The 19,757-nt window shown below is 58.1% G+C and overlaps 2 protein-coding genes across 2 annotated transcripts; one reads left to right on the forward strand and one right to left on the reverse strand.

Annotated features, from left to right (window-relative positions):
- Positions 1–1,151: 1,151 nt before the first annotated feature.
- On the reverse strand, positions 1,152–12,342 carry PSMA5 (proteasome 20S subunit alpha 5). The gene is made up of 9 exons (XM_075174393.1): positions 12,199–12,342; positions 11,082–11,148; positions 8,796–8,922; positions 7,733–7,800; positions 6,846–6,953; positions 6,699–6,757; positions 5,711–5,813; positions 4,423–4,509; positions 1,152–1,437 (listed from the first exon to the last, which is right to left on the reverse strand). Exons 1-9 carry the CDS (start codon positions 12,225–12,227, stop codon positions 1,360–1,362), a joined length of 726 nt encoding a protein of 241 aa, XP_075030494.1. The 5' UTR covers positions 12,228–12,342; the 3' UTR covers positions 1,152–1,359.
- A 722-nt stretch (positions 12,343–13,064) lies between these two features.
- Positions 13,065–18,488, forward strand: SYPL2 (synaptophysin like 2). The gene is made up of 6 exons (XM_075173971.1): positions 13,065–13,115; positions 13,574–13,645; positions 15,146–15,270; positions 15,915–16,116; positions 16,222–16,413; positions 18,255–18,488. The coding sequence occupies exons 1-6, from the start codon at positions 13,065–13,067 to the stop codon at positions 18,381–18,383; spliced, it is 771 nt and encodes a 256-aa protein (XP_075030072.1). The 3' UTR covers positions 18,384–18,488.
- Positions 18,489–19,757: the final 1,269 nt, after the last annotated feature.

Here is a 19,757-nt window from a genome sequence, read left to right on the forward strand (position 1 = left end):
GTCTGTCTGGCAAGAGCAAGAGAGGAAAAAATTAATAGGATCGGCATTTGCCCTTCCACAAAAGGTAGAGGCCGGCAGGTGCGAGATTCAGCCGCAGTTTGCTGCGACTGTTTGGCTTTGCCAAGTGATGAAACGCTCGCTGGAGACCGACAGACGATTCCTAGCGCTGAACCAAGAGGAAAGTTACTGATTTCAGTCAAATGTAACGCTGGAAATGTCCCCACTTACAGGGTAATCCCCCTCCCGGCAGCAGCACAGGCCACGTCTGTCTGTTCCGCAGCAGACAACGTTGTTTTGTTCAGGGTGAAATTGTAATTTCTCAAAATAGGACAGAGCGGAGCAGCCGCCGTCGCCTGCCAACGTTCACAGGGCGGCACGGAGCAAGCTACCAGGGGCAGAGCTGGCTTTCCAGCCCCTGACGCTGCACTGACCGTGCAGGCTTGATTTTGGAGGAAAATACTTTGCTAATCTCAGCTTATTCCCTTATCGGACTGATCTTCAATTCTCAGACGCTATTTTGAGGACAAGAGATGTATGCTGGAGAACGAGAAACAAAAACAACAAGCCCTGTGAAGTGGACGAGCAGAAGTTTGCCGGTCAAAACGAGACTACGCTCAAAATTAAGTGGTACCGGCACAATTTAACAGTGGGGCTGTCCCATTAACCCCAGACCTATTCCCACTTGGTGGGCTCTGGTCTATCACAGTTGTTACGGGCATCTCCAGGCTCCCGCTAGAAGGAAAGGCAAACCCCAAGCCTGGTTATGGATTTCTTCCCTGGGAAGGAGTCAGAGCTCCAGGTAAGCCGTTACGGAAAAAAACTGCCGGAGAAGAACAGGGGGAATGCACCAAACAGGTCTGAGCAGATCTAAAAAAAAAAAAAAAAACCAAAAACTAATGTTTTTCAAGACTCACGTGAAATTCTACATAGATCTCCTGATGCAATATCACCACGCTCTCCACGAGAGGGAGACTTGCTACGGCCACAGCCAGCAAGGACCGCAGCGCCGAAGGGCGCAGGAAACCTGGCAGGCGCTGCTTCGCCCTGCACCGATTTCAGCAGCAGACGTTGCCCCCGTCTGCCCCCGATTTTAGCTCTAAATGGTCCCCCCCCCGCCCCCAGCTCAGACCTCCGCGATGAGGAACCCAGGATAGAGTAACAAAATGATTTATTCTCATTTCCTCTTATTGTAGAGATCAGTTATGTACAGAAACTGTAAAAAAAACCTCAAGAGCCTTCTAAGAAGAGCAATTACAGATGCTGCTGGAAAATAAAATCACAGGTAACTGGAAGGAACCGAGAGTCAGTTCGCTTTGATCGGGGGGGGGGAATGAGCCTTTGAGGGAGTCTTTCTCCTTTTCAAATATCCTTGATGACTTCTTCAAGCTCCTCTTTTGTGTACATGTGGAACTTCATCCCGGGCTCCACCGTGGCAAGCTGAAAGGGAAGGAGCAAGGGGTTAAGCGTGCCCGCGTATGTGAAGTGACAGCACGGGGCAGGGAACAGAGAGCAGCCGCAGCAGACAGAGCAGCTGTTCCTTCTCGGCTGCCTGATCTGCCAGCCCAGCAAGATCATTCCACCCCGTAACATGCTCTTTGATTCCCTAAAATAGCTGCCTGCCGCAGAAATAGCTTTTAATTGACTCAGTCTCCTCATAGTAGCAGCAGCAGGGGATATCTATTGGGAACGGGCAGGCTCTGCTGCTGCTGGCTGGGGAAAAAGACCCTGTTAATACGAGTCCTTCATCAAACGCTCCTCGGAGAGGGGCGGTTCTTGCTGCAGTTCAGCGTGGCCCTCAGCAGAAGTGCCTCTTCTCCTCCGGTAACCAACCACGGGTACGAGTCCTGGCCCCGTTACATGCCTTAAGAGAACCAAGATAGCAAAACACTCAAAAGGGGACCGAGGGTTAGCTCTGGGAAACCGAGGCAGAGGCAAACCTGCATTTTGATCGCCAAACACCGACAATAAGCAAGCCACGGTGCACCTTGCAGCCGCCTGGTGCCCTGTACAAGCAGGCCAAAGAGATCCCTTCCAAGGCAAAGCCCAAGGGACGAAACTGGGGGACAACATAGTCCCTCTGCCAGGAGCAGAGGGAGGCAGCGTCCAGGGCAGACAGCTGAGACGTTTCACGGGGCGAGCACCAGAACAAGAGATACTTGAAGAACGACAAGACTGGAAGAGGAACGTAAGCGGGACTTTCGTTCGCACCTAGCTCACGGCACGAGGACCCGAGATACAGACAGCTGCCGCAAGCCAGAAAGCCTCAGGAGCTCGCTGGGATGCTCCAGACCTCGCGCGCAGGCACCCCCGGCACCGAGCACGTATCTTTACTCTTAAAGGATCAGAGTGTTTGGTTGCAATAAGCTGAAGGGAAGCTGCAGAGGGTCCTGGCAAATCCCAGAGCCCTTCCTGAGGCTTCTCTGCTTGCAAGGTCACCCGTAAAAGAGCATGAGATGGTAGGACATGTTTTTGGGGTAGAGGGAGGGTAGCCATAAGCCTTTTTCAAGGAGAAACGTCCCGAACACTCAGCCTGAGAGCCCTGACAGCCCAGGTTTTATCTGGCGTTCTCAGACAAGTCAGAGCCGCTCACAGATGCCACTTTGGGCCCCTCAAACCACCTCTATGGGTGCTGGCCTGATGCTAGACCCAAATGGACTTGACATGACACATATATATACCCTGAAAGCCAAAACAAGTATTCAGAGACACCAACTACTCCGCTTTTCCACGTCTGCTCAAACCTGTGCCTCACCTTCTCCCTACAAACAAAAGCTTTACTCAACTATTCCCTGACAGGCTTCACAGGGAAGCAATTAATTTAAAAGCATAACATTGTTTAAGGCTCCTGACCTTTGCCGCCAACAGATTTAACTCTTCCATGCCCACACTTCGCCCCTTCTCTTTGCTGCTAGATGGAAAATCCCATACAAGAGGGGGAAGCGGCTAGAGTAAATAAACCGGAGCACCACATACTTCTAAAAGGCTGGAAAGCAAAGCAGCTACTTCAGGTAGAAGATTTTCAGCCAGGAGGGTGACTTGAGTCAATAGAGACCTTTTAATCCTCAGCACATTCTTCTCATACTTAACCCTGATACGATTCCTCAACACGTTCAGAGCTTTGCCAAGCACAGTTAAGCCCTGTTAAACGGGGACATGACATAAGGATACTGTACACGCTCCTCTGCCTCGATTTCTTCGCACTGTACTGCAGATCTTCCAGAAGAGATCTGAAGCTGATCAAGAGAGAACTGATCAGCGCGGGCCGGGAATGCATCTGGGGAAGCGGATTTCAGCCGGCCGGCATCATTTCTGGACAGAGTGGCTAAGTTTCCAGCGTGCTGTTGGCCCTTTCCCCCCAAAGAAAGCTGGTTAATCACGTCAGGAAGGGTCCCCAGCAGCAGTATTTAATAAAAAAGTGGGGTGCACACTTTTTGGCTGTTTGGGAAACGGGTTCCCAGCGCTCAGAGGAAAGGAATGGGAGAACAGCAGGAGGAGAGCAGCTCAGGAGTCGGAATGACATGATTTGAAAAGGTCTAGTGTCTCATAACCCGCCAGAAATAGAAGCAAACTCTATACGCCAGCCTTGCTCATCATCTATCCATTATCACTACCAAACTGGAAGGGTTTTTACCTTTGCTACCCAAAAAGGAGCATTACAAGTCTAACGAGCAGGATTTAAGGGGACAGGTACCACTACGTTTGCGGGGATCTCCGAGAGCACTGCATGCTCGGGTCAAGCCGAGCTCTGCGAGCCTGGCCGCTTGCGGGCCAAAGCCAGAGGTTAGAGGAGCACATTCGTTCTGGAGGCTTCACCTCTCTGGTCCTCCTGTCCAACAGATTTTTGGCAACAACCCAAGACTGAATATAGCAAGTCCAGAAGCTGTATAATTTTCATTCCTTCTAATATTACAAGTACCAGGGAAAAAAAGAATGGCTAAACCCAGGGGAAGAAAAAGCGATCCGGCTGGCACGACAGGTTCCCGCTGGCTGACACGGCCTGGGTAAGGTCAGCAGGGGCTCCAGCCCACGTCCAGGAGCCCCACGAGAATCGAGCACTCGTGGATCAGCCAGGCTGCACACCTCTAGAAGTCAAAAGAAAGCTCCAACCTTTCCAGCGTGCCACACACGACACGCTACAACGGGCAGCTTGGAAGCGCGAGAACATCCGCAGCCAGCCAGCCGTTGGCTTGGGAAGTCCTGAACTGCTCCACCAACTCATTCCTTGCCCTAGAAGCAGAGGCAACCTTTCTCTCCAGAAAGCAAGCGGGCAGCTTTCTCACCCGAACGTTTAAAATGCAAGACACTACTGACACAAATCGCTGCGCAGCCGGCAGGATTTGCACCGGGGAAGCCGTGCAGACGTCTGCTCCACGCCAAGCGCCGCAAGTCACAATCACACACTGCTCACGGAGTCGCAGTTACCTCAATGTTGGTTGCATTCAGTTTCTCCTCCATAACTTGTTTCAGGATGACGAGGGAAGATTTGATCGCTTCTTTCAGCGTCATTGACTGTAGAACAAAACACTCATTAATTGCATTGTACAAGCACTCACTTGAGCGTCAACGTTACCCCTTCGACTGCGAAAGCGTGCTGCTCTCCCTCCTGCTCTTCTCAAATCCTTTAAGCTGTCACTGGCAGCAAATTTAAAAGCTTATCAAGTTATCTACAGTATCAACAAGAGATCAAAGCGCACTGTTCAGGCAGGACAGTGACAATTGCAAGGATGGCGACTTTCTGCTTTCTGTGTAACTTTTTACAAAGCTTAAGAACTGTTAATCTGGGCAGATAAACCTGAGCATCAGGACCGGGACACGAGGGTCCATTTCCCTCCACCGGTTACTGTCTATCAACCAGTTCCCCCCAACAAGCTCCAGTGGGGGCTCCGAAAAGCCGGTCTCCCTCTTGGCAGAAGCCTTCATGCTTTAATCATGTAAATCCTTGCATGAGGGGGAACTAGAGCCAGAGGGCCGCGCAACACTCAAAGAGTGACAATAGCTGTGTTTGCAGTAACTTTGCACTTGGAAGATGGTTAACGAGCCACGGAGCCCAGACTCGGACAATTCTGCTAGTGAACTAATTAGATTATTGAGTCTTAGGCTGGAAGTCTTCAGTCAATCAAGACCATCGATTGTGCTTTTCATTACGGTGTTTGGTTTCTTACCACGCAAAATGGGCAGCTCCCTCCTCGTGAAGGGAAGAAAGTTTCTATTTGATACCAAACAGGACCAGTACTTGCAGCGTAAAAGCCACTAACTTCACTGGCTTAACAGATCTGGTGAAATGAAGCCGCTTGTTTTAGCTCCTTACGCTTCAGGCTGCATCCATGCTGAGCCCCGATGCCGACCGGCAGCGTTCGTATAGTGGTTCTTTTATTTATAGAGGACTTCCTGACATGGTCTTAATTATCACCCGCTAGAGGCAGAGCCCGGCATCTCAGACACCGGTCTCATGTTCCAGCTGCAGCCTACGGGGAAGCTGCTGGGAGGAGTACTCCTCGTTGTAGAGATCCTCATCCGGCAGCTCAGCGCCGACACCTAATCACGGGATCGACGGCCAAGGACCGAGTCCCACCCCGACAAGCTCACGCACCTCCGCTATAGCCCGGAAGGGTCTTACGAATCGCTCATCGGGAAGGAAACCAGCGGGTCCCGGTAGGCTGTGAGTTACAGAGGTAGCTCATGAGATATCAGCCCCAATCCAGCCTTTTACCTTATGGTAAACCTCCTGCAGAGAGCTCTGTGCGCCTTCCGAGGCGGAGCCGATTGCTCTGGCATCGCATTGAACAAACGTCCCCGACGGGTCCATGTGAAACCTGCAGGAACACGGGTGAGAGAGGGAGCGGTCGCCGCACCCCATCCCACGCCGTGGCACCCCAAGGGCTTTCCCACCAGACCCAAAGCGCTCCCCAGGGCTCCCTGCACGGCTCAGAGCTGGGGAAGAACAAGGGCTCCTCAGGAACGACGGCTTGTCTGCCAAGACGGGGCAGAGCTCGCAGCAGGTCTCTCCTCCTGGCATGCAGAGGAGGAGACCAAGGTTTGAGGAGTGCCAGAGAGTCACCTACAGACCCACGCTGGGCTGGTAAGCTAGAAGAGCTATACATTCCTGATGCTGCCCTCCATACTCAAAGCAGAATCATTTGCCTTTTTATTTTTCCCCTTATCTTATTTTTTTTAATAAAACCAGCAAGTTTTCACTACTGCTCCTGGGACGGAGACCTTATTGGGCTGGCTCTGCTGAGCTGTTCCCACCTCCAGCGGAGGCCGAGCGTTTGAAGCACAGGAGTTCGGGTTACAAGCGCTCCACCACCTCCCCAAGGAATGTTACAGCAGGCTCCGCATATTATGTTACCGGTGGCTCTGCTAGTCCTTTAGGGAAAGGTAAGAATAAACTCGGGACGAGGAGAGCTTTAACGCCTCCCTCCTGCCCAGGAAACCACATTAAAAAAGCAAGGATTCAGTGAAGACACGGCGTTCTCTTCAACTCCGAACAAGCAGCCAGCGCTCACGCTGCCGCAACCCGTGCTTTGAAAGGAAGGGTTTAAAAGCATTAACAAACACATCAGGTACATAATGGGATAAACCCCAAGTGTTTGGCTTAAGTAAAATCCCAGAATCAAGTCATTAAAATGTCCTGAGAAGTTTCAGTAGAGGTTTTGTCTCTTCCCAGAGCTGGCCTGAATTAAGAGAGTCAAACTTACAGCTGGGGTCCCTTCTCATCAACTCCTCCAAAAAGCAGCGCAACACCAAACGGACGAGACTGCAACAGAAAGGAGCCAACAGGTTAGGCAAGGCCGAGGGCGAAGTCAGAGCCAAGAGCACCTCCCCAAGCACCCCCAGCTCCGCACCATCGCCCCTGGGTCTGCGTCCTCCTCCCCAAACTGCAGCGCCAGATTGGAGACGGCCTGCGTCACGCTCTCCACCGTCATGGTTTCGTTGTAGGTGAACCAGTGATTCTGCAGGAAAAAAAAAAAATAATAATAAAGATTCAAATTATCACCTTGGTCCCAAAATACGACAACCCTGGATCGCTCACGCGGCGGGCTGGAGTGATAGCCTGCGTAGCCACGAAGACAACTTCCCACCAGCCCCTCCGGGCAGGCTGCACCCGGGGCACAGCCCCTTCAGCCGCAAGAGGGAAGCGCCAGGAAGAGAGCGGGAAATGCAGAACAGGCTGGGAAGTTTCTGCAGGGATCCCCCAGAAACCTTGGGATACCTAGGCCTTGGGATGCCAAGAGGGAAAATGCAAGGCCGGAGCACTTTATCCCAGGATTTGTTTCTGAAGCGATGGGTTATCTGGTTCTCCAGAGGCGGGAGGGCTGACAGGCAGGAAAACCCCAGAGAAAACGTCTTTACCACAGCACAGAGATTTGTACCTGGGACCTCTGAGTACACCGAGTAAATTTAAGGAGTTAAAAATAAAACCGGTCTTTTGTCAAAACAAAATTAGACACACGGCCCCACACGTTGGCTGGAGCGCATCTACCAGTGCTAAGAGACAACCGGAGAACCTGCCGTAAGATTCCCACCACATGTGCAACACCAAAGAAGAAAAAAATACAGGGGAGACTCCGCCGGTTTGCTCTGCAAAAGCCCCGTGAGGGAAGCTACGCTCCGCACAAGCCTCCCACTCCACACCGGCTCCTTCGCTGTAACGATATTCCCGTGCCAGAGACTTCCGAGATGCCCCCAAGACTAGTGCTGTTGTTTTAAGACGAGAAATGTCAAGTCTTACCTGAGTCTCCACTCTTGCTTTATCAATTAAAGTCTTTGCATCGGCTATTAAGCCGCTCATGGCACACCCTGGAATCAGAGAGGGAAAACAGGAGTCGTTTCACCGATTATTTGCGATGCGCTCTTCCCCCCAGACTTCCCAAAGCCCACGGTGAAATACAAAAGGCTGCAGGACGGAGCGGGTCCCTGCGTGGGAGCACGCAGCAGTGCCGCACCGCGGCTTGCTGGGAAGGAGGATGGGATCAAAACGGATTTGCTCAGGAGCGAGGAGGGACACCCAGCTGAAGGGCAGGTACATCAGCGAGTTCTCCCAGTCAGGCCTCCCACCCACCCCACATCTGAACTGGTTAAAGGAGCCACATTTGAGCCTTCCAAGAGAAGTTAACCGACGGAAACGCAGCCTTGGAAGGGGAATTCATTCATCTCCTCCACGGGGAGGGCTGGCTAAACCACAACTGGGGGCAATGCGGCACAGATCCTGCTCCAGGAAGAGAGGGGCTGCATCGCAAGCACACGGGAAGGAGGAAATTAGACTCTTCAGGAGCTCCTTCCATGGCCCATGTCATCCGCAACGTGGGTATTTTGGTGGTCTCCTGCTTTTCAAGGCGACATATTTGGTAACGAGCCCGTCGCGGGCCCCCTCACGGTGCAGGAGGCCGCTGCGAGCAGGGGTACAGGCTAACATTAGTGCTCCGAGAGAAACTGGCCTCGAGTCAAGCCTTTTGCAGCAATTCCCTGCCCTCCCAGATCTAAATTTGGGATGAGCTTTCATGAGGGAGGTCATTGAGGCGGGGGGGGGTGTGCTTCAGCTGCCTCTTCCTGCTCCTGTAACTATGTCCTGCTGGCCTGGAGCCTGGAAAACCAGTGACCAGGACCTGGTGTTCACTGGGAGGGATGAGCGTTCCCGCTCGGCTCGGCCGAGCTGCCTGCAGGGAAGGCTAGCCCTGAAACGCAGCTTCTGAAACTCCCAGGGGACTTATATATACATATATATCTCCAAAACATGAGGGATGCTCCCGGGGCTCTACCAGAGGGGCACCCAAAGCTCATTTCTTTCTCCATACCTATATGGGAATCGATTTCCACAATCTTCTCGATGCTGCTGGGTTCCATGAGCGGGGAGGTGATTCTCTTCTCCACGGCCAGGCAGACGCCCTCCGAGGTCTGGATCCCGATGGCCGTGGAACCAAGCTGAAAACCACCGCACAGTTACCACCGCCGCGCCCGACGGAAGGTCTAGCCGTCACAGCTCACACAAATATAAACAGTGCAATGCTAATTTTGACTTGATTATTTGTAGGCGTTTTGTTTCGGAGACAATTGAATCACCAACACAGAAACCCACTCGCGAGACTCTGGCTTTGCACACCAAATTTTAAATGTTACGACTCGAAAACTGGAAAGGTTAAACCCATGCTACTTCCCAGCTGATTATTTCATCGGAACCCAGCAGGGCTGCTGCAAATCATTAATCTCTTCCCTGAGCAACATCAATTTTTACAGCTTAAAGCCTTATGAATTTAAAAGGCCTTGCAAATCTTTCTAAAATTAAATTTTAAAGCGAGACGGGAGGATTTCACTTAATGGCCTTAATTCTGACTGCATCTGTACTGCTGGCTTGGGCATTTTTCTTTCCATTAGCTCCTTTTCTCCCAAGTGTCCTCGTATCCACAAAATTTACAACGGGAACGAGAGCATTTGGCGCACGGACCCTTTTCCAGCCAGCAGTTAATCACCCGCAGCAAGTTTTACCCTGGTCTTGCAGGACACCACAGAGCCACCACGGCCATGAGCACGGCCGAGGAGGGGGTCAGATCTCAAGGGCTCCCACCAGCCCCTACCTTACTCCCAGCGCTCCCAGCTTTTCCACGCTGGGGAATTTACCGGAATCATTGTACCAGCTGCGGTGTGGAGATGCCGACTCCAAATATCCAAGTCAGGTATAACTTTAGCAGCAGGCTTCCCCAGCTAGCTACACTTATAACCACAGGGGAATTTCCCCGTTGCAGGCACTCGTGGTTTTAGACATTGCCCAACGCTCCCGTCCTTTAAGCACGCCGCCTGCCACAGCTGCGCCCAAACCCCGAGGGAAGAAGGGGACACCTGATGTCATTTTTAGATGTATTTTTGTTAACGAAGCTACAGCACGTGAATAAAATCTCCTCCTACCCCCCTAACGCACGGGCACCGCACATAACGTGTCGCAAGAGCCACGTGAGCTGCAGCAATTCCGTCGGTAAGCTTACGGGCTGATCTGGAAAAAAGGGAGATGCCAGAAGGCTTCCGTGTGATTGCTACTTGGGTAGATGTATTTGTAATTACAAAGTCAGCACGGTGACCGACATCCTTCTGAGAGTTTTTACTTCCCAATGCCTTAATAAATATTATTTACTTTTTGCCTCCTCATTTAAGTAGTGCTTCAACGAGCTAAAGCAGTACAGGGAAGACAAAGCCAGCACCCTCCTTTTCCCCAGTCCAAACACAGGCCTGCTCAGACCTTCTTCGCTTCATCACTCAACCGGTTTCCCCCAAGTTTAAACTTATTCCCAATCAACGCCCACATTCTCAGAAACAAGAACATTTATCAATTAAGAACACTTAACGCCCCGAAAGGCCGTTTGGCTCTGCACAGGTAGGTTAGTTTGCTCGTAAAAAACCTTTACCTTTCAGGTTTTAAAATTCACCTGAGCAAACAGTGACCTACTCCAAGCTGCAACAGCAGCGAGCTAAGAAAAGGAAAGCTGACCTAGCGAGAGAAAAGTTGCCACTTTGGGGTTTTTTTAAGGGACTCCATTTTTATAAAGCCCACGGAGCAGAAGAGAACACTGCATTAGCTCAGGGAGGCGAAGGGAAAGCAGAGCGCTCCTCTTCTGCAGGCAGAGTCACCTCTCGCTTCATCGTTAGCTTTTAGTAGGTTTGATTTGGGGATTAACATCTTTGGATCGTGTTTGGTTTGGGGGTAAATTGGTTGGTAGGAGACAGGGAGGGGAACATTCCCCTGCATTTGGGGGAAATCAATGGCTTTTCGACCCAGAAAAGAGCAGAGCTGCAGGAGGTTTGGCTGGGCGGAAGGAATCGAACACTGGCACGCAGCTCTCCTGCTACAAACCGTAGCGAAAGGCTGGCAAAGAGCTGCCAGAGCCGTCGCAAGCAGGAGCGGCGCCCACAGGGAAACCCAGCAGCTCCCGCTCGGCGTTGCGTACCGCCCCGGGAGCCGGCCAAACCCTGCAGAGCGAGACCAGAGCCCGAACGAACAGAACCCGCCTGTTTTATTTCTGACCAAACCCAGGCTTTGGGTTTGAAAGAGCCCTTAACATCAGGGTTTGGCAACCAGACGGAGCCGACGATACCTTTATGGCCTCGATGGCATACTCCACTTGGAACAGCCTCCCCTCTGGAGAAAAAGTGTTCACACCCCTGCAAGAACAACATCAGAGACGGTGTAAAGGGCAGGAAGCTGAAGGCTGACAAGAAATGCAGTTCCTTATTCAAGAGCGATGGCGGGAAGGGTGATGCCAGCTGGGGACAGGTAACACAGGAGGGGCAGCTGGAACACGTCACGGCTTCGCTGGAGCCCGTCACCCTCGCGGCAGACACTCGCAGGGTCTGGGATTCAGGATGCTTACGGAGAAGGAGAACAAAAGGAACGCCAGCAGGTCTGGTTACAGGTCAAAAGGAGGTTTTTCACTGCACACTTCACACTGCGGATGCTGGAAGCACGCTTCCTTCGGACTCCAAACAGTCTGCCTTCTCGCAGCGACAGAAGGATTTTGTTTTACCAGCGCAGGCCCGTTCCTTTCTCCGGATACCCCATCACATCCCATCCCCACGCTCCAGCCCAGCCCGACTTCCACCGCTCCCCGCGGCACAAGCAGGAGGGGACTCTGCCCTCCTCCGCCAGACCCGCTGTGCCCGGGGACTCTATCCACACGCAGAACCCTCCAAGGGGTTTCTTAAAAGCCACCTGGTTTCGGAAGGCATTTAGCAAGATAAACTACAGCCTTACGAGACCCCCCCAGGGACCCCGCCCGCAGCCTCCCCCCTCAGCGGGGGCCTCGGGGCCTTCCAACACTGGAAGCCCCCGGCCACAGGGGACATGCTCTCCCTTCCCCTGTATTTAACAGAACGGGGCTCTTCAAAACCCAAAGAAAACCAAAAATAGTGGGAAGAGCCCGCCGCAAGGAGGGGACGGCCGCAACCCGGTTGTACCAGCGCCCGGCGAGGCGGGAACCCCCACGGGCCCGGGCGGGGAGACGAGCAGAGGCCCTTGGACAGGGCCCAGCGGGGCTGCGGCCTCCCCGCCAGCTCCTCAGAGCGGTCCCACGGCGGCTGCAGGCGAGAGGCGCCGACCAGAGCCCACCGGGATGGGGAGGGTGGTGAGCGGCCGCAGGCCCGTGACTCAGCCGCAGGCCGCGGGCGGTGGGGAGGGCGCGGGGCGAGGGGCGGCGGGGGTGGGAGGGCACTCACCGGTCGTACTCGGAGCGTGTGAGGAACATGGCGGCGGCGGGGGGACGCGGGGGGGGGCGCGGGGGGGAACGGGCGGCGGAGGCGGGAGGGCCGCTCTGCCCTCGCCGGGTTCTTCTCCGCCGCTTCCGGCCAGCGAGCCCGCACTGCGCAGGCGTCGCCCCGCCCCTTCGCCCCACTTCCCCCCGCGCCGCCTTCCCATTGGTCTACACCAGCCACCGTCTAGCCAATGGGAAAACGGGGAGGGCGGGCTCGGTGAAGAGGCGAGGGGAGGAGCGGTTGCCAGCGGGGATTGGAGGGTGCGCTGGGGAGGGGCGGGGCCAGGGCGAGGGGGCGGGGCCAGAGCGCTAGAGGGGCGGGGCGGGGCGGGGAGGGGCGGGGCGGAGCGGGCGGGCACGCCGCGGTACCGGGCGGGGGTTACCGGGCCGGGGGTACCGGGGAGGGGGTGCCAGGGCAGAGGCATCGGCATGCCCCGCGGTCCTCCGGGGCCGTGCCGGCACCCAGCTCCCCGTGCGGGGCCGACAGTCCCGTTACCGGCCCCGTTACCGGCCTCCGGCCGGTAATGGGACCCGTAACGGGGCTGTCAGCCTGGGCTCCCCGTCCCGTTCCATGGACGGACGGACGGCCACCCCCGGGGGGGGCGGGGGTTGCCCATCCCGCTGTGGGCCGGGTCCGCGCTGGGCGGAGGGACCGGGGGCGGACCGGGGCGGGGGGCTGTCCCGGGGGTGTCCGGGGGCGGACCGGGGGGCCTTGTCGGGGGCGGGGCGGTGCTGCCCGCCCCGGGGGCGGTGGGGTTCCCGGTGGCGGCTCTGACAGCGGAGCGGTCCCAGCGGGCGGCGGAGGCAGCACCGACCGCCCCCGGCCCGGCCATGTCGGAGCCCGGTGCCCCCGCGGCCGGCGACAAAGCGCCCCGGCTCCAGGTAGGGCTCCGGTGTGACCCCCCCCGTCCCCGGTGCCCGGGGCAGTCTCCTGGTGCGGCCCCTCGGTGCCCCGGCACAGTTCCCCGGTGCAGCCCCCGGTCTCCCCATGCAACTCTCGGTGCAGCCCCTCGGTGTCCCGGTGCAACCCCCGGCGCAGCCCCCCGGTGTCCTGGTGCAACCCCCGGTGCAGCCCGCGGTCTCCCGGTGCAGCCCTCCGCTGATCTGGTGCTGTGGCCGGTGCAACAACCCGGTCCCCCGGTGCCACCCCCAACCCGGGGCAACTCCCGTTGCAGTCCCCCGGTCCCCCGTTGCAGCCCCCACCGCCTGTTGCAGCCCCCCAGTTCCCCGGGGCAGCCCCCGGTGCAACCCCTCGGTCCCCCGGTGCAGCCCCCCTCTTCCCCGGTGCAGCCCCCGGTGCCGCCCCGGGTGCCCCGGCTCCCGCCGCTCTCTCCCCGCAGGACCGCGTCCTGGGTGGGGTGCGCTGGGGCCGCCTCCAGGAGCCCCTGGGCTTCATCAAGGTGCTGGAATGGGTGAGTCCCCCCCGGTCCACCCCCCCCCACCATCCCGGGCCTGATCCCAGCACCACGACCCCCCCCCCGGGCACAGCCCCTTCCTCAGCACCCCTGGGTGCTGGTCCCCTGGGACCCCAGCCCAGCACTTTCCCCCCCCCCCCCAGATTTGGGGTGCCCCATTGTGTTCCTAAAGCCCCCCAGGACAAGGGGACCTTGGAGCCCCCCCCGCCCCACTGGACCCCCCCCCACCCCGGCAGCCCCGGGCATGGGGACCCCATCCTGGGAGGGTGGGGGGGAGGTGGGGTGCAGGGCTGGCCGGCCGCCTGGGTTGGGGCCACACGGCCCCCCCGGTGACCTTGAGCAGGTGGCTTTGCCCGGCCACGCCGGAGGGGACGGTGACATCGGGGTGCCGGGTCCCCGTCATTCCCACGGGCTCGGGGGGCACCGGGTGGGTGGGTGGGGAGGGGAGGCTGGGGGTCAGTGGGCCCCAGGAGCGGGGACCCTGGGGACGGGGGGAGCCAAGCACCCGCAGCCCTGGCCCCGGCCCGGCCGTGCTATGAATGGCTCCGGGATTGGATTTCAGGGCGGCATTTCTGTGGCACGGCCGCGCCGTGGCCGGGGGCTCCCAGCCGGGCCCCACGCCCAGGTGCCAGCGCTGGGGAAACTGAGGCACGGGGAGGGGGCTGGATCCATTTGGGCATCTCCTGCCCAGAGGAGTTGGGTCAAGGAGGCTTTTCCTGCGTTCGTGTCCGACCCCACGACTCTTCGCTTTGGATAATCCCACCCGGGACGGCGCTGGGCACCAGCAGGGCCACCGAGCAGGATCAGGCCCTGCCTGCACAGACACCCCGAAACCGAAAACGGGCGGAAAAGCGACCGCCAACGTTCCCGCTTCGACCCTCGACGTGGGTCTGCCCATCCCCACGGCGTCAGGCCTGGCCGCTCGGCTTCCCCCCTTCACCCAGCCGGCCCTGGGAAGCCGTGAGCTCAGCCGGGATGAGTTGCCAGAAAACTATTTGGGAATGGCGTTTTCCCGGCACCCTTCGCCGGAGCTGAGAGCTCGGCGCCGAGGGACGGGAAATGGCAGCGGCGGCTCCCCCCCCCCCCGGGGAAGGGGAACCGATGGGAGCAGGACGACCCCGGGGGTCCCACCGCGGGGATGCTCCCGGCTCGCTGGGAACCCGCTGTGGCGTTCAGCACCCTAAAATTAAGACTTGGGGGGGGGGGCTTTGGAACATCACCCCCCACCGCTGCCACGTTTCGCCCCCCCGGCCGCAAATCCCGGTGCCGGCGGCAGCCCCGGTGCTGGCGCACGAGGCCGACAGCTGCGGGGTGGCAGCTCGCCCTGCACCGCCGCGGCCACCGTGACTCAGCGCCGGGGGTGGGGGGGGGTTTGCAAACCCCGAGTGGGGCCGGTTGGGTGCATCGCACCCCAGGGTGGGGGTGGGGTGTGGGGACGGGGGGGTCCCTAGGATCTTGAGTTCCCCCCGCCCCCGACCCGCTGCTCCTCTCCCGCAGCTCTTCGCCATCTTCGCCTTCGGGGCCTGCGGCTCCTTCAGCGGCGAGACCGGGGCGACGGTGAATTGCGGCGGCGAAACCAAAGAGATGAGCGCCATTTCCGTCCAGTTCGGGTACCCCTTCAGGTGAGGGGGCACCCAGCCCGGACAGCCCCCCCCCCCACCCAAAGGAACCCGCCCCGGCACCCGGCATGGCTCCACAGCGAGCTGGAGGGGGGACGTGGGGTGCTGGGTTGGGGTTAAACCCCGTTCCTGCTGTTGGGACCCCCACGGGGGTCCCTGTGGGCAGGGAGGGGCCGTGGCCGTGGGGATTCTCTGCACCCCCAGCACTGGCGAGGCGTCCCCCGGCTCCGGTTCCCGACACCATCCGGGGGGGATCCTCGTTAATCAGGGAAGACTGGGGGGATCTTCGTTAATCAGGGAAGACCGGGGGGATCCTCGTTAATCGGGGAAGACTGGGGGGATCCTCGTTAATCAGGGAAGACCGGGGGGATCTTCGTTAATCAGGGAAGACTGGGGGGATCCTCGTTAATCAGGGAAGGCGAGGATGGAGCCGGGCCAGCCGTGAGCCACGGTTTTAACCCCTTCCCTCGGCCACCGACCCCGTGCCGGGGCACCGGAACGCAGCAAAGGATCCGGGTTTCCGACCTGGCATCGGGTCCGTGCCCTCCATCCCCGGGGGGACCACCCCAGCGGGGTTATTTTGGACTGGCAGAACCATCCCCATCGTTCCCCTCCATTCCCGGGTCACCCCCCTCCCGCTATCCCAGGTTATACCAGATCCCCTTCGAGATGCCGGATTGCGAGGGCGAGTCGGAGACCCGCACCCTTCACCTCGTCGGCGATTTCTCCGCTCCCGCTGAATTTTTCGTGACCCTGGGGGTCTTCTCCTTCCTTTACACCATGGCGGCTCTGGTGCTTTACCTGCGCTTTCATTCCCTCTACGGTGAAAATAAGAAGTTCCCCATTGCGGTAAGGCGACTGCATCCTTGGAAGCGGTGGGGGGGAATGGGATTTGATCCTGCCCCCGTTTCCCACCGACATCGGGGGTTGAATCCGGTGTTGCCATCCCGGTAGGATTTCTGCATCACCGTCTGCTTCGCCTTTTTCTGGTTGGTGGCGGCGGCGGCGTGGGGCAAGGGGCTCAGCGACGTGAAGGCGGCCACGCGACCCGCCAGCCTCATCGCCGCCATGGGGGTCTGCCAGGGCCAGGAGGTGGTCTGCAACGCCGGCACCACGCCGGCCATGGGGCTGGCCAACATCTCCGTGGTGAGAGCCGGGCGGCGGCGGGCGGGCGGGCGGGCATCGCTGCAAGGCGGGCGCGGGGTGTAGGCACACGGGAGTGTTCACGCGTGGGCACGGGTACGGGCATGGGGGCACGTGTGGTTATTTGTTTGTTCGGGGGAGAGGTTTCTGGTGCTTCAGGGAGGGGTTAGGGGCGCCCAGTCCTTGCAGGGGCACCCGTGTGGGCACACATGCATGCATACATGCATACATGCACACACGCACATGCACACATGCACACACACATGCGCAACACACGTGCTCATCCACACACGCACACACACACGCACACACACGCGCACATGCACACACGCACATGCACACACGCACATGCACGCACACACACACACACATGCACACGCACACACACATGCATGCACACACACACATGCACACACGCACATGCACGCACACATGCACACACATGCACACGCACACACACATGCATGCACACACTCACATGCACACATGCACACACACATGCACACACGCACACGTGCACACACACACGCACACACACACGTGCACACACGCCTGCGTGTGGACGCCTGCACATGCTTGCCAAACCCATGCACACAAATGCGCACCCATGCATACGTGTGTTCACATGAAAATGCACACGCAAGCATGAAGACACCGTGCATACGGGCATGTACACGCACGCACACACACGTGGGCGCGCACACATGTACACTCACACCCACGAGCCCTCATGCGTGCACACACATGCCAGATTCCGGAGCTCAGCCGGGAGAGGGCGATGGAAACGTGGGCACACGCGCTCCGTGGGCACGGTGCTAACTCCACGCTGGTCCCACGGGACATGGGACCCTGCCTGCACCCCCACGGGACCCCCGCAGCCATAGGGGACCCCCACGCCAGGGTGGGTGGTGGTGATGCAGCCCCTGGCATAGGCGTGTGGGGTGCATGGGGTGCATGGGGTACATGAGGTGCGTGGAGTGCACGGGGCGCATGAGGTGCATGGGGTGCATTGGGTGCATGGGATACATGGGGTGCATGGGATACATGGGGTGCATGTGGCGCACAGATTGCATGGGGTGCGCAGGGTGCATGGGGTGCATGGGATACATGGGTGGCATGGGGTGAATGGGGCACAAGGGGTGCGTGGGGTGCATGGGGTACATGGGGCGCATGGGGTGCATGGGGTGCATTGGGCACATGGGATACATGGGGTGCATGGATTGCATGGGGTGTATGGATTGCATGTGGCGCACAGGGCGCATGGGGTGCATGGGATACATGGGGTGCATGAATTGCATGGGGCACATAGGCGCATGGGGTGCATGGGATACATGGGGTGCGTGGGATATATGGGGTGTATGGATTGCATGGGGCGCACAGGGCACATGGGGTACATGGGATACATGGGGTGCATGGATTTCACGGGGCACATGGATTGCATGGGGCGCACAAGGTGCATGGGTTGCATGGGGCGCACGGAGTGCATGGCGTGCACGGGGCACATGGGATACACGAGGCGCATGGATTGCATGGGGTGCCTGGATTGCATGGGGTGCCTGGATTGCACGGGGCGCACGGATTGCACGGGGCGCACGGATTACACGGGGCGCACGGGGTGCACGGGGCGCACGGATTGCACGGGGCGCACGGGGTGCACGAGGAGCACGGGGCGCACAGGGCACATGGGACGCACGAGGCGCATGGATTGCACGGAGTGCCCGGCTTACAGCGGATGCACCGATCGCACAGGGCGCACGAGCTGCATAGGGCACACGGGGGACCGGCGGGCAGGGCTCACCCATGGGTGCCCCCCTCCTTCCTCTCCCCCCCCCCCCCCTCCCCAGCTCTTCGGCTTCATCAACTTCTTGCTGTGGGCCGGGAACTGCTGGTTCGTGCTGAAGGAGACGCCCTGGCAGGCGCAGGCTGCGCCCCGCGACAGCGCAGCCGAGCAGGGGGCCATCGACAAGCAGTAGCCACCCCCGGGGGGGCCCACCCGTCCCCCGGGACCTCGCGCCGGCCGCCAGCCCGGGGACGGGGTGTCGCTGGCCCCGGGGGTTGGGAGACGCGAGGGGTATGGATGCTATAGGGGTTGGAGGGGGGGGGGGGGGGGGGATGCGTAACCCCCCGGGTAGGGGGCATTAACCGCTGCTGCCTGGCTGTATATAGGGGTCTGCGTAACCCTGGGTGTCCCGTTCTGTATAGGGGGGCTGTATGTGTAACCCCGGGGTGTCCGCGTCTGTATGGGGGGGGCGTATAAAGGTCCTGGGTATCAGCTCTATATAGGGCTGTGTATAACTCCCGGTGTCCGGCTCTATATAGGGGGTATATACAACACCTGGATGTTCTGCTCCGTATAAGGGTATATGCAACAACTGGATGTCCTGCTCTGTATAAGGAGCTGTATATGGGGGTATATATAACTCCTGGATGTCCTACTCTGTATACGGAGCTTTATATAGGGGGTATATGCAGCTCCCAGATGTCCTGCTCTGCATAAGGGTATACATAACACCTGGGTGTCCAGCTCTCTATAGGGATATATATATACAGGTCCCAGCTCTGTACAGGAGCTATATATAACCGCTGCGTGTCCTCCTCTGCATAGGGGTAAGTCCTGGTGTCCTGCTCTCCATAAGGGTATAGATAACACCCGGTGGCCAAAGGACATATGTAAGCCCTGGCTGTCTGTAGGGGATGTGTATTAACACCTGGATGTCTGCCTCTGTATAGGGATAGATATAACCCCTGGGTGCCCAGCTCTATATAGGGGCTGTATATAATCCTGGGTATCCAGCTCTGTATAGGGAGTAATTAAACACTGGATGCCTGCTGATGTATAGGGGCTATGTATAACCCCTGGGCATCCTGCCATCCATAGGTGTAACCCTTGGGCGTCCTGCCCTCTATAAGGGCTTAGATAACCCCTGCTGTTCAGCTCTATAGAGGGGTATATAGCACCATGTCCAGTTCTGTATAGGGATGCATATAAGCCCTGGGTCCCCAGCTGGGTATGGGATGTGTACATAGCGCCTGGCTGTCCAGCCCTGTGTCGGAGCTATGTGTAAGCCCTGGAGTCCAGCGCTGTATAGGGGTAACCACCTGGTCCCCAGCCCCATATAGGGGGTATATGTAACCCCTGGGAGTCCAGCACTGTATGGGGGTAACCCCCCGGTCCCCAGCCCTGTGTAGGAGGTATATATAAACCCCAGATGCCCAGCCCTGTATAGGCCGTACATGTAGCCCCTGGGAGTCCAGCCCCATATAGGGACAACCCCAAGTCCCCAGCCCTGTATAGGGAGTATATAGGACCCCTGGGTCCCCAGCCCCGCATAGTGGGTATATATGTC

This window comes from Calonectris borealis, chromosome 26 (assembly GCF_964195595.1).
Source record: "Calonectris borealis chromosome 26, bCalBor7.hap1.2, whole genome shotgun sequence".
Lineage (NCBI taxonomy): Eukaryota > Metazoa > Chordata > Aves > Procellariiformes > Procellariidae > Calonectris > Calonectris borealis.

Excerpts from the sequence above, each read along its gene's own strand:
- SYPL2 (XM_075173971.1), top strand. The coding sequence starts at position 13,065 with ATGTCGGAGCCCGGTGCCCCCGCGGCCGGCGACAAAGCGCCCCGGCTC. Across the intron at positions 15,271-15,914 it reads CAGTTCGGGTACCCCTTCAG|GTTATACCAGATCCCCTTCG; the intron begins GTGAGGGGGCAC and ends CCGCTATCCCAG. Across the intron at positions 16,414-18,254 it reads GGCTGGCCAACATCTCCGTG|CTCTTCGGCTTCATCAACTT; the intron begins GTGAGAGCCGGG and ends CCCCCTCCCCAG.
- PSMA5 (XM_075174393.1), bottom strand. The coding sequence starts at position 12,227 with ATGTTCCTCACACGCTCCGAGTACGACCG. Across the intron at positions 11,149-12,198 it reads ACACGCTCCGAGTACGACCG|GGGTGTGAACACTTTTTCTC; the intron begins GTGAGTGCCCTC and ends TTGTTCTTGCAG. Across the intron at positions 6,954-7,732 it reads AAGCAAGAGTGGAGACTCAG|AATCACTGGTTCACCTACAA; the intron begins GTAAGACTTGAC and ends TTTTTCCTGCAG.